The following is a 13,363-nucleotide window of genomic DNA, read 5'->3' on the forward strand; positions in this document are numbered from 1 at the left end:
AATGCTGCTGACTCATCTGCAGACGTCATTTTGCTTTCACTGGTTTTCCCTTTTTCTGATCCAGGAGCCAATTCAAGGTCCCGCTTGAATTTAGTTGTCAAGTCTGCTAGACTCCGCCAGTCTTGACAGTTATCTTTTTTGGTCTTCATTTAACCTTGACATCTTTGAAGTGTCAGTAATGCTGTAGAATTTCCTTCAGTGTAGACTTGTGTGATGCTTTCTTCTGATTAGGTTGAAGTTAAGCATCTTTAACAAGAATCCACAGGTGATGCTTTGCACTTCTCAGTACATCATATCATGGCTTATGACTGCTGATGTTAACTTTGATCACTTGGTTAAGGTGGTGTCTGTCAGGTGTCTTCACAGTAAAGGTGCTCTTTTTTTCCCTTTATAATTAATGAGTTTTTAATAGGGGTATTTCCTGTTGTTATACAGTTGGTGTTTAAAAAAAAAAAGTGTAAAGTGTTAGTCGCTCAGTTGTGTCCAACTCTTTGCAACTCCATGGACTGTAGCCTGCCAGGCTCCTCCATCCATTGGATATTCCAGGCAAGAATACTGGAGTGAGTTGCCATTTCCTTCTCCAGGGGATTTTCTGACCCAGGGATCCAACCCAGGTCTCCTGCATTGCAGGAAAATTCTTTGTTGTCTGAGCCTTTTGCCCATTAATTTTAGGATCCTTCATTGACTTTTCCTGCAACAGTTATTACTGTAGTGTTTACTTAATAATGATTTTCTGTTTCCATGGTTTCTTCTATTTTGGTTAATTGGAATTCTAATGTAAGAAATAGTTATCTCTTCTCTTTGATTTAACCATTTGTTTATACCATACCAGCCCAGATTTTGTGTTTTATAGAATGAGCTTAATGGCAGAATATGCATTCTTTACCCAAAACCTCATAGCAAAAATTAAAAGTTGTTTATGTAAGAAGCCCTATTGATAAGTCAAACTCTGAGAAACATCACTCAGTGTTTTGGTTTCTTTCTTTATTTTCATTTTTAGCTCAGAACAAAACATGACAGATGCTTCCGCAAGCAATAGTCTCATAGTGCCTACTTGCATCAGTTAATTTTAATGTGTTGAAAGTATCTGCAGTTAGTGTTTACGTAGGTATTACATATTTACATAAGGAAAATTTGTATTTTCAATTTTCTAGGTGCCGGCGCAATCCTCATTCCTCGTTTAGACATTGTGATCGCGTTCGTCGGAGCTGTGAGCAGCAGCACGCTGGCCCTGATCCTGCCGCCCCTGGTTGAAATTCTCACGTTCTCTAAGGAGCACTACAGTATATGGATGGTCCTGAAGAACGTTTCCATCGTGTTCACTGGGGTTGTTGGTTTCTTATTAGGGACATATGTAACTGTTGAAGAAATTATTTATCCTACTCCCAGAGCTATCACTAGCACTCCACACGGCCCCTCTTTAAATTTGAATTCCACATGCTTTACATCGGGTTTGAAATAGTAGGAGCAGAGAGATGAGTCTCCGGTTTCAAAATGATTTAAGAACCACTAGGACATGGCAGTACTGATAAGCTACAACATATTTCTTGGTTTTAAGTATTAGCAGCAATTTCAAAAATTTTAGTTTTGAAAATTGAAAAGATTAAAATGTTAAATAATTAAAGAAATACTCTATTACTTGTCTTTCAGTCAGAGATGATTCAACCGAGATTCTGTCTTTTACCTCCATGCTGTTCTTTTGTCACCTGGTTGAGGAGAGAACAGGGTTTCAGCATTAAAAGAATTAAAGAAGAAGGTATAGGTAGCTGAAATCTGACCACCCGAATGAATTTCAAAGTATCCTTCATGTTAGTATAGAAATATCTCAGTTGTGTTTTTATTAGAGAGCCAGAAACTTACATTTACCCTTTGGAAGTTTAGAAAAACCTTCATTAGCCATGATGTAAGCATCAGAAAATCCCCCAATCAAGAGGACCTGTGCAAGAGTCTGACTTACTGTTTCAACCAGATTTGAAAGAGACTTTAAAAGTTGTGGAATACAAATTCCCTTGTTTTTTTTTTTTTTTTTACATGTGGAAATAGATACCCAGGATGGTTAAAGTTAACTTGATTGAGACCACTCAGCTTGAGATCAAGAGAACATGATCTTTGGATTCCTGGTCCAGGATTTTTTATCTTTCATGTCACATCCTAGAAAAAGAATAAATTATGTTCAGTTCAACTTTAGTGTTAAGTCGGTTTAATATGATGTTTGCCAAGTGCATGTGACCTGAGAAGACAGTCAGGGAGCTCTGAAAAGCCTGCAGCACAGCCGTGGGGCAGAAGCAGCGCTTTAATGAAGCAGTAGAAACACCTTGCTGGTTCAGCTTCTGGCAGGTGGACAGTGCCCAGCTGTCCTGTGTGTGGCTTTAGCTGTCCTTACTGTTTCTTCCTTTCTAGGTTTGTAGGTGGAGAAGGCAATGGCACCCCACTCCAGTACTCTTGCCTGGAGAATCCCAGGGACGGGGGAGCCTGGTGGGCTGCCGTCTGTGGGGTCGCACAGAGTCGGACACGACTGAAGTGACTTAGCAGCAGCAGCAGGTTTGTAGGTGCCATCTTTCCTAATGACAAAAAAGGAGGCACCTGGCATGGTACAGGACCTGTGCCCTCTTTCTGGCCTTATGGCCTTCCTCATCAGAGCCTTCTATTGCTCCCCATGGGCAAATAAGAGAAAGATTCAAGCCAAGGGAAAATTGAGATAATAATAAACTGTTAAATACTGAGAGCTCCAGGCTTCTTCCAGAGAAATGCATTCTATTCTATTCCTCCATATTTTTCAAGTCCAGTTATTAACCAAAACAGAATCTCAGTAGGCATGAAAGATGAAAATGGTTAAATTTTAAATTGAGAATCTTAATTTTTTTTTAAATCATAATTTAAAACTCATTGAATTTTTTAGTCAGGTTGGTGAAAGATATCACCAAGATCACTGCAGTGTATATAGTCTCTATTTTTGTATGTAAATGTCCGTTCAAGTATTTTTTGCTTACATCATAGACTTGAGCATAATCCTAAAGGTATATCAGAAGCTTTGTTTTGGTACAAATTCATCAGCATTAAACTTAAAAAAAAACATTTGCGTCAAGAATCACCAATAATTATTTATGACACTTTATGTCATATCTGTTGTGTTGAACCTTTAGTCATGTTGGGAAAATGTGGAAGAAATTTTAGGAAAAGTAATTGCCATTGAAGCTAATGTTATATAACCTTGAATATAAGAGTAAATTAGGTATTTTTTTAAAGATATGTAGCTTGGTATAAAGTGACTTGAAAACTATTATTTGATACAAAGCACTATCAGAGTTTTTGTCAGCTGTCTCAGATAATATTTCTAGTCTGTGTGAAATTTTATTTTTGTAGTTTTGCCTTTGTTTATTTTCTTTATGAAATGTATCAACTTTAGTGAAATATCAAATGGTTAATCATAGCAATATATAAATTTTAATTTATTGTGAACAAATGTTGAGTATATTTTCAGAGTCAGGTTGAAATGCAGAAAGGAAGAGGTGGAGAACAGTTCTAGTTCTTAACAAGAAACACTATGTAGATGCAAATGCACTCTATAAGGATTTTGATGATTTATTTTATTTGCAAAAAAATCAAGCAGTATTTTTCCTTTGAAAATTATTTTTAATGAGTCATAACATTTTCTGAATGTTATTAGAGAAGATGCTTTGATCAAACCAGCTATTGCTTTTATTTGGGGACCTGAAAAAATGAGAGTGATCGCACCTGTCCAGTTTTTATCCAGTATCTTTGGCCCATTGCATTCTGGCTAAAATGACGTCAGCGTTTCATCTGCCACCACAGTAAAACACCTTGGAAAGCCAGCCAGGTGTCCTATGAACTTTACTACTGGAAGGGGGAAGGTAAAGGAAAACATTATTCACCCCTGAAAACCTCAGAGATAAGCCAGTCACCTCTGTTCCTTTCCAGCCAAAAGGGTTTCTCCAGTTTCAGAGTCCGCTTATCAAAACACTGACTCTCAGACCTTTCTATTTTATCAAAGGATCTGCTTTTCCCTGAATGGTATGGTTTCTCCACAAGTGAAGAAATAAGACCTAGTTTTTCTTAAAGACCAGTTTGTATAGTCTTACCAAATGAAAAACATACTATGTTAGCAAATGCCACATTATGTTTTAATCCTGCCCTCTGGATTCTCCTCTGTTGAAATGATTTCTGCCTCTTGTCTGTATGATGCACTTAACATTTTTGTAAGTGTTTTATGCAATATGCATAAAATGATGCATGTTGTAAATGTCCTGACGTGGCCTAATTTCATTCAGTATTTTTGTAGTAGTTGTAGAAAAGCTAACTGTAAAGTGCTATACAGATATTAATTGGGATGTTAATTGAAATTCTATATCAGTGACATGTCCAGCTGTGGGCATGCTTTATTTACTCTAGCTTACCTGTGACATCTCCTCTGGGGCTGACATGCCAGAGAGGTCAGAACAGCAGCTGAGAAGTGCATTTGTTTACTGATAATATGTATCCCCTCATTTCTTCATGTGCAAGGAAGAAGATACATAACAGAGCTAATAGAAGTAATAAATAAAATTATTTAACTGATACCAGTGGCTCAGTGAATATTTTCTGTTGAGAAAATAACTTGGTAAAAACAAAGGCGATGCTATAATATGAGTTTTTTTTAAATGAGTATTTTTATCTTTTTGCCTCAGTTAGCTCCCCTTCATAAAACAATTTGAGAGACTTTGATCTAAAAGGTATAACAACATACTTCTAACATTAAACGGCTGACTGAAATAACTAACAGTTTGGCAGTATGGTTAACCATAATCTTATTCATGCCACTGGTGCTCACTAGGCTAAACTCCATTCTCAAAGTTGTTGGTTCTGACCTAGGAGATAAGAAAACATGCTTTAGAAATGTTATTTATTGCCCTATGATAAAATGAAATGACAAATCACTCTCATTCTTAAAATTATATGTCAAGGTTACCTAGCCCTGATGTATCCACATATATACATTCCAGTACTCTGTGTTATATACTAATATAATTTCCCATTTAAATTGGATCCAGACAGATGTGTGTTGAAAGATCACCCTGAAAATGATTCCTTTAGAGTTTTCTTGATAACAAATAGGAAAACACACGCTTGTACCATGAATAAATTAAGCTGTGGAGTTTTGTTTCTCGAAATGATGTTGTTTGTTTGAGTGAAAACTACGTATCAGTGCACTTGAGTCAATTATATTTCTTTTAACTTATTTTTCTTTATAATATGAAAAAAAGTCTTTAAAAGTACTGTAACTTCTGAATTTTCAATAAAATATTATTTTGCTTGCAAATGCCTTTTTAAAATAAACTTGTCTTTTAGAAGGTTAAATGATGCAAATGTCATGAACTGCAAAGGGCACTGGTATATTCTACTGTAACATTTTAATCAGTCTTTGAGGTTAGTTCCTTGTCACGTGACCTTCTACATTGGAAGCTGCTGTTATGCACCACCGAGATACAAGAACCGAAGCTGACTGAGAATGGAAGGTCACGCTCAAAACAGTGACCTGAACTTCCTGCAGAGTAAATGCTGGGAGGGCAGTCTGCCAGTGCCACAGCCATGCCATCATTCACCGTTCTCATAGGGTCAAGACTGTACCAGTCACACTAATACGTTTTGCTTGCAGTATGCCAACCCCGAATCAAAGACCATAAAGGTATTTATACCTTGACAGCAATAATTCTGCTCTTGTGAACTTAAGAAAAGGGCATTCCATAGTTCATCAGAAGAGAAAGATTCTATACCTAAAGGTGCATTGGCAGCCTCATGTGTAATAGTGAACAGCTGAAAACAACCTAAATATTCAACACTAAAGAAATCATAAATTGTGATATTTTAGCCTATGTACAATTTTAGCCTCCAGAGCCTACAGTACAATAGTAATATTTTAGCTTAGAGATTACATTATTCTACTAACGTTCTACTGAAGATTAGTAATTTGGTAAAGAATAAATACAAAGAGTTAATTTTTTAACTGCAGCTCTATAAAAATACGCTTTTGGACCAAGACAGGAAGATAATCAGGATATAAACCATGGTGCTAAGAGAAAGAGATGGGTTTTACGTTTTACTGCTTAGTTAAAAGAAGGCAGTGAGAGAAATAGGGTTTTGAGAGAGGAACAGGGAGTTTATAAAGGCTTAGTAGTAGTACATGCTTTTGTTAAAAAAAAAAAAAAAAAAGATGGAATATAAAGACCAAAAAAAAAAAAATTACAGGGTGTGGATAGGAGTGGGTACATAAGAGAGATGTAAATTCAATGAAAAGCCCTATGGGATACTTGTTGGATGAAAAAAAAATGACCATTTTGTAAAATTAACTTTGGGTTTTTTTGTTAAATATAGAAAGTTTAGTGTTTGTTCTTAACAGATAAGCACATTCTCTTTGTAAAATTTTGAATTTTACAAACAGATTGATGGAGCTCCCATTTCAAGGGGTCCACGGACCCAAGGGGAAAAAATTCTTGGAAGAGGTACATCTGTTTCTGAAGAATGGGTTTGGTTCAAAGTTTCCCCATGGAGGTGGACTTGTTTGCAATGGTATGGAGGTCTTTGGTCGTCACCGTTTCCTGAAGCTGTGAAGTACAGGATGACACGGTAGGAGACAATACAATGCTTCTCAAATAAGACCTAACGTATTAATCTTGCCAAGGAATTTGGGAGTAACTTCCCCATCCTCCGTCCTGGATCTAGATCTGGCCTACAGGACGAGGACTGGACGCTGACCCTCCAACCAGCACTGTGTGGAGAGGAAAGCTGTGCTGGGTGTGGGTCAAGGCTGAGCAGGTCTTGAGTAGAACAAGAAAGTGATGGAAAAAATGGGTAGTGCAGAAGCAAGCAGCTTCAGATCACAGGCCTACGGGGCCTTACATACTTTTGTAGCTTCAGCAGCTCATCACACTATTAGGGCACAGAGTAGGTGCTCAAAACACTGAGCTTGTGACTCCCCTGCCGTAAATCTTTTCTCCTTCCCCGACCTCAGCTGTGTGAAGACCGAGGCCTCCCTCCCTATCTTAGCCTCCAGGTTCCAGCAGCACCAGCTGCACCAGCAACACACCACACACCAGCTGGTTTTCATCGGCATGACCGTCATGTCTTCATGCTGAAATACTTTCTACTTTCTCCTCCACTGTTTTCTGGCCAAGCCCTGCTTATTCTTAAGATTCAACTTAGGTGTGTCTTCTATCAGGAAGCTTTCCCGTTTACCCTCTCCTCCACCCAGAACTGTGCACTCTTTCCTTCATACTAGAAAATGATCTTAGGTTTACTATCCCACTTTGCTCACTAGGGTAATTCAGTTTCTGGGTCTGTCTGTCCGTTAAATTGGGAGTTCTATAAGCATACCATATATGTGTGTGTGTGTGTCTGTGTGTGTGTGTGTATGTAGGCAATTTTGTCAACTGTGTTCAATACTAGAAGCCTATCAATCAGGCACTTTGGAGATGTAAAAGATATTTGTTGAATAAATGGTAAGGAAAATCATTCAGTTAAAGGAATAAAAAGGAAAACCCCGTATTAGAGTTCTGGTATTTAATAAAATCTTTGCGTGCAGGGGCCAAGTCATATTTTTGTACTGACTCTTCCAGCCTTGTGTGTATTTATTGAACAACTGTGGCCAACTCTTTTTCACTTTATATGTGAGCTCAGCAGTTGTCTTAGAGAACATCCTCTGAATGAATCAAGCCTTAAACACATATTCATGAACTTCTGGTAATGGGTGTAAGGTCCTTAAGGAAAAGACTGAAAACCCTCCTTCGCAAACCTTTATGTCTTCATGCTTTATATAAGCAGATTGTTTTGTAGAAAAAAAAGCAGAGGTTATACTTTCTGTTTATCATATGAAAATATATATATGACCTAGAATGCAAATGTCCATTTCTGCCTAAAAAGGAGTATGTGTCTAAAGTATAATATCTAGTCCTGATATCTGAGGGTATTTTCCTGAACTTTTGATGCTCAAGGGATCCCTGCTGGTAAGAGTCACACATTTAGATGTTTGGAATCGTCTCGCAAAGTTGAATACTCTCTGGCTGTTCTGAGAAGCTCTGTCTGTGCTCTGTGCTCAGTCGCACCTGACTCTTTGTGATCCCATGAATTGCAGCCTGCTGGGCTCCTCTGTTCATAGAATTTTTCAGGCAAGAATACTGGAGAGGATTGCCACTTCCTACTCTAGAGGAACTTCCCAACCCAGGGATCGAACCTGCATGTCTTGCATCTCCTGCATTGGCAGGTGGATTCTTTACCACTAGCGCCCCCTGGGAAGTCCTTTCTGAGAAGCTACCTCTTGTCAAAGTGCGTCGCTGTATACGACAGAGATGAACCTCAGTGCAGGGCAAGAACGAGAACCTATCCGTGTGGGAAAAGTGACTGCCAAGATGATTATTGTGTAAGAATAGCTAGAGGTGAAAAGGAAGTTAAGAAGAATAGAAATGATGGCTGGAAATTGGATTTAGTTTAACTGAAAATTCATTTGCTCCAGTACATTGTGTTTAACGAGGCTTTGCCCAAGTGTATTATTAGCGCATAAAGCAGAGTGCTCTGTGGCGATGAGTGACCATAGTCATACCTTTCAGTATAAAACATATGAATTTTGCCACTGGAAAAATACAAGAGACATCAAATTATACTCCTCTTGGAAAAAAAGGGATCTGGGTTATTTTTTCCTATATCCCGGTAACTCTGGCCACCCAATGTTAATAACCAGTCAAAATCTATATCAAAAAACACTGCCAGAAAACAGTATGGAGGTTTCTCCACAAAAACTAAAAACTGAACTACCATTATGACCCAGAAATTTCACTCCTGGATCTATATCTGAAAAAAAATGAAAACACTAATTCAGAAAGACACATGTACCACGTTGTTCATAGCATCATTATTTACACTGCTGCTATGAACCTAAGTGTCCGTCAACGGATGAATGGAAAAAGACGTGGTGTGTATATATACAATGGAATATTGTTCAGCTTTAAAAAAGAAGGAAATCCTGCCACTTGCAGCAACTGGAGACCAAACTAGTGGTTCCCAGTGGGGACAGGGGAGGGGTCAGGGGCAATATAGGGACAGAGGAGTAAGAGGCACAAACCATTAGGTATAAAATACACTACAAGGATATAGTGTACAACATGGGGAAATGTAGCCAATATTTTGTAATCAACTGTAGATGGAGTATTAGCTCTAAAAATTGTGAATCATTATATTGTATATCTTTAACATATACAATATTGTTCATCAACTATGCTTCAATAAAAATTACAAATTTAAAAATTTACAAAAGACCACTGCTGGAAATGGCATAGTATCAGTGGTGGAAGATGCTCATCAAACGGTGTGCCTCAGCGTTTCTCTTTTCGGCCACTGCAGGGGAGTATGCACGTGGAGGAAGTGCTTGATGACTCAGTGATACTGTAACAGAAAATCCAAACCACAGGACAAGGGATGTTCTGATGTAAAGTTTCTTTTGGAGCCATCATGCAGACTGGCGATGTGCTGTGCTCAGTTCTGCCAAGGGCCCAGATTCTCATGAGAACAGAACACCGTCCCTGAATGCAAACCCACGCACTGCTTGGTTTTCAGGGGTTAATTAACAATCTGTGGTGACAGAGCCTCCTGATCGCAATTTTGTGTTTAAGGAAATAGTGAAAATTATAACTACCATCAGATTGCACCTATTGAATATCCACCTTTCGAGCACATTCTGCCAAGAAATGGGGGGTGAATGTGCAACACTGCTTTTCATCACTGAGGAATGCTGGCTGGCAGAGAAGAATGTGCTCCTCGGAGCTGTAAAATCAGGGATGGGACACTTCTTCATGGCGTTAATAATCTCAATAAACGCCATTTCTATCATTTCAAATGCACAGTGCATCTCAGCAATATCTTCAATTCTCTTAACAAGCCTGAACTCACCACAGGAGAAATAAACTTTTGCCAGTCTTCCATGGTGAGCATAAGGTGGCAGAATTAAGACAAGACAAGACAAGCTAGTAAAAATGCTCCAGTTACCAGGAAATTGATTCATTCCAATATTTGATGATTTTATTTCTCATTAGAGAAAACAAGACAGTGAAATCTTGGGTATCCTTAAAAGCCACATCAAGATGCAGCAATAAAATGGAAACAATTGCTTGACAGAATGAAATGTGACCAGGGTAGACTGAGAATTCGTTTGTCACTATCCTCAAGTAAACTCAAACTGCCACATTTCGATATAATTGTGGATTTAGAGTTTTCAAGGTACTACTTATTAAATCTCTCCTTTAATTTCAGGTCCATGTTTGACTTGAATGGGCTTCCCCAGCAGCTCAGCAGTTAAGAATCTGCCTGCCAATTCAGGAGACACGGGTTCTATCCCTGGGTAGGGAAGATCCCCTAGAGAAGTGGCAATCCACTCCAGTATTCTTGCCTGGGAAATCCCATAGAGAGAGGAGCCTGGCGGTCTATAGTCCATGGGGTTGCAAAAGAGTCAGACACAGCTGAGCGCCTAAATAACAAACAATATTTGACTTGAGTATCCAGATTAATCAGATGGAGCCATCAAGCACTCACATTCCCAATCATCGATAACTGTCATTTTAGCCTCTAATTTAGTAGCAGTAAGAGACAGGAAAGAAGCATAATGCTTGTAGAACCTAATGCTTGAATTATTGAGACAAAAGTGAAAAAGGTTAGCAATGAGATCATGTCTCTTCCACAGACATGAAACAATTATTTTCGCCATTAATATTATGTTCCATTTTTATAACTTAAGTACTTATTGTGTCTCTTTCTATTCACTTAAAATTAATGCTCCGTGAGAACAATGAGCAAACCATAGGGTGGTTTGGGAATAACAAACATCTGAGAACTGCTGGTGAGAGATAGCTGATGGAAGGAATGGCTGAGGGAATTCTGTAGGCTACTCAAAAGCTGACGGTAACGAAAGTGCGCCCCCAAGTGACTTATCCTGGTTGTGACAACGGAAAATTGGGGATAAGTGCTGAAAACTGGTGGAGGAGGAAATGGCAACCCACTCCGGTATTCTTGTCTGGAAAATCCCATGGATGGAGGAGCCTGGCAGGCTGTGGTCCATGGGGTCACAAAGAGTCAGACACAACTGAAGCAACTTAGTACAGTATAGCACAGCTGAAACTGGTGCAAATCCTGAGATTTGCATTTGATGAAGACAGTTAATATGGGAATAATGGAATCTTTTGAAATTCTTAAAATACAAGTGATGGAAATGATCACATTAGTGTAACTGATTGCATCATTAGTCACCATTTTTCAATAAAAATTGATATATACTGGTAGAATGACAGTAGATCAGAAACCCTTTAAATCTGCCAAGTGATGCAAACAATTTTTCCTCCTGTCAAGAAGATTCATTTACCAAAATTTCAACCCAACTAGCCCCTTGTACAGTATTCTGTGCGGTATAGAATAGGCCCTTGCATCTTGTGTGGTATTCTGGACATCTTCTCTCAGTGATTACCACAGTAAAGCTCGCTGAGCTTTGGGAACGAAGAAAAGTAAAAGAACAAATATTTCTGGTATCCATACATTGCATTAGTCTTAAGTCTAGAAACATTGTCACAGCAAGAAGAAAGAGGAGAGAAATTGCCTAGGTCCTAAATCTCATTATCATCCTTCAATTTAGCCCCATTTTCAAATTTTATGAACTCAATGAAATTGCATCATACTAGGTGTAGCTGCTAGGAAAAAATTGCTCTAAAGATGTCAGGACAAGTAATACAGCTGCTGTAACAAATCACCCCTATAGTCTTAGCGATCTTGTAGAGACTGTGTGGATCACAATAAACTGTGGAAAATTCTGAAAGAGATGGGCATACCAGACCACCTGATCTGCCTCTTGAGAAATTTGTATGCAGGTCAGGAAGCAACAGTTAGAACTGGACATGGAACAACAGACTGGTTCCAAATAGGAAAAGGAGTACGTCAAGGCTGTATATTTTCACCCTGCTTATTTAACTCCTATGCAGAGTACATCATGAGAAACGCTGGACTGGAAGAAACACAAACTGGAATCAAGATTGCCCGGAGAAATATCAGTAACCTCAGATATGCAGATGACACCACGCTTATGGCAGAAAGTGAAGAGGAACTCAAAAGCCTCTTGATGAAAGTGAAAGTGGAGAGTGAAAAAGTTGGCTTAAAGCTCAACATTCAGAAAATGAAGATCATGGCATTTAGTCCCACCACTTCATGGGAAATAGATGGGGAAACAGTGGAAACAGTGTCAGACTTTATTTTTCTGGGCTCCGAAATCACTACAGATGGTGACTGCAGCCATGAAATTAAAAGACGCTTACTCCTTGGAAGGAAAGTTATGACCAATCTAGATAGCATATTCAAAAGCAGAGACATTACTTTGCCAACAAAGGTTCGTCTAGTCAAGGCTATGTTTTTTCCAGTGGTCATGTATGGATGTGAGAGTTGGACTGTGAAGAAGGCTGAGCGCCGAAGAATTGATGCTTTTGAACTGTGGTGTTGGAGAAGACTCTTGAGAGTCCCTTGGACTGCAAGGAGATCCAACCGGTCCATTCTAAAGGAGATTAGCCTTGGGATTTCTTTGGAAGGAATGATGCTAAAGCTGAAACTCCAGTACTTTGGCCACCTCATGTGAAGAGTTGACTCATTGGAAAAGATTCTGATGCTGGGAGGGATTGGGGGCAGGAGGAGAAGGGGACAACAGAGGATGAGATGGCTGGATGGCATCACTGACTCGATGGCCATGAGTCTCAGTGAACTCCGGGAGTTGGTGATGGACAGGGAGGCCTGGTGTGCTGCGATTCATGGGGTTGCAAAGAGTCGGACACGACTGAGCGACTGGTCTGATCTGATCTGATCTGAAAGAGAGATTTTAGTTCTCTACACAGGAATTGAATGTGGATAACGTGTTCTTGCCTGGATCCCAGGAACGGGGGAGCCTGGTGGGCTGCCGTCTGTGGGGTCGCACAGAGTCGGACACGACTGAAGCGACTTAGCAGCAGCAGCAGCAACCTGGATGGAAACCAAGAATCCTAGCCACTAAACCTCCAAGGGCTAGAGGCTAGAAGCAAAGTGGCCCTGAACATTCATGAAAGAATGTTTCAAGGAGGCAAAGTCTGTGAAAACAACTACAAAGTTTAGAGACTTGAGAGACACATAGCATAACGTGGGCGAGTACACAGAGAAACAGTTTGTTTATTTAAAATCGAAACGAGGCAGAAATACACACCCATGAGGAGTGCAGGCATCCTGAGGTGACTTAAGTCACTCACATAGGACAGTTCTTTGAGGTCTGTGTTTATTTTTGGCCTTGCTTCTTTCCTCCCACCTGACTGGTCCTAGGACTCTC

General features: G+C 39.3%; 1 protein-coding gene across 2 annotated transcripts in view; it reads left to right on the forward strand.

The window, feature by feature from the left end:
- SLC36A4 (solute carrier family 36 member 4) overlaps positions 1-5,317 on the forward strand; it is a 41,974-nt gene extending 36,657 nt beyond the window's left edge. For both annotated transcript variants that reach the window (XM_070783038.1, XM_070783039.1), the window contains one exon: positions 1,155-5,317. In XM_070783038.1, coding sequence (XP_070639139.1) covers positions 1,155-1,462 — 308 coding nt within the window. In that variant the 3' untranslated portion in view covers positions 1,463-5,317. The remainder of the gene's footprint in view (positions 1-1,154) is intronic.
- The last annotated feature ends 8,046 nt before the right edge of the window (positions 5,318-13,363 follow it).

This window comes from Bos indicus, chromosome 29 (assembly GCF_029378745.1).
Source record: "Bos indicus isolate NIAB-ARS_2022 breed Sahiwal x Tharparkar chromosome 29, NIAB-ARS_B.indTharparkar_mat_pri_1.0, whole genome shotgun sequence".
Taxonomy (NCBI): Eukaryota; Metazoa; Chordata; class Mammalia; order Artiodactyla; family Bovidae; genus Bos; species Bos indicus.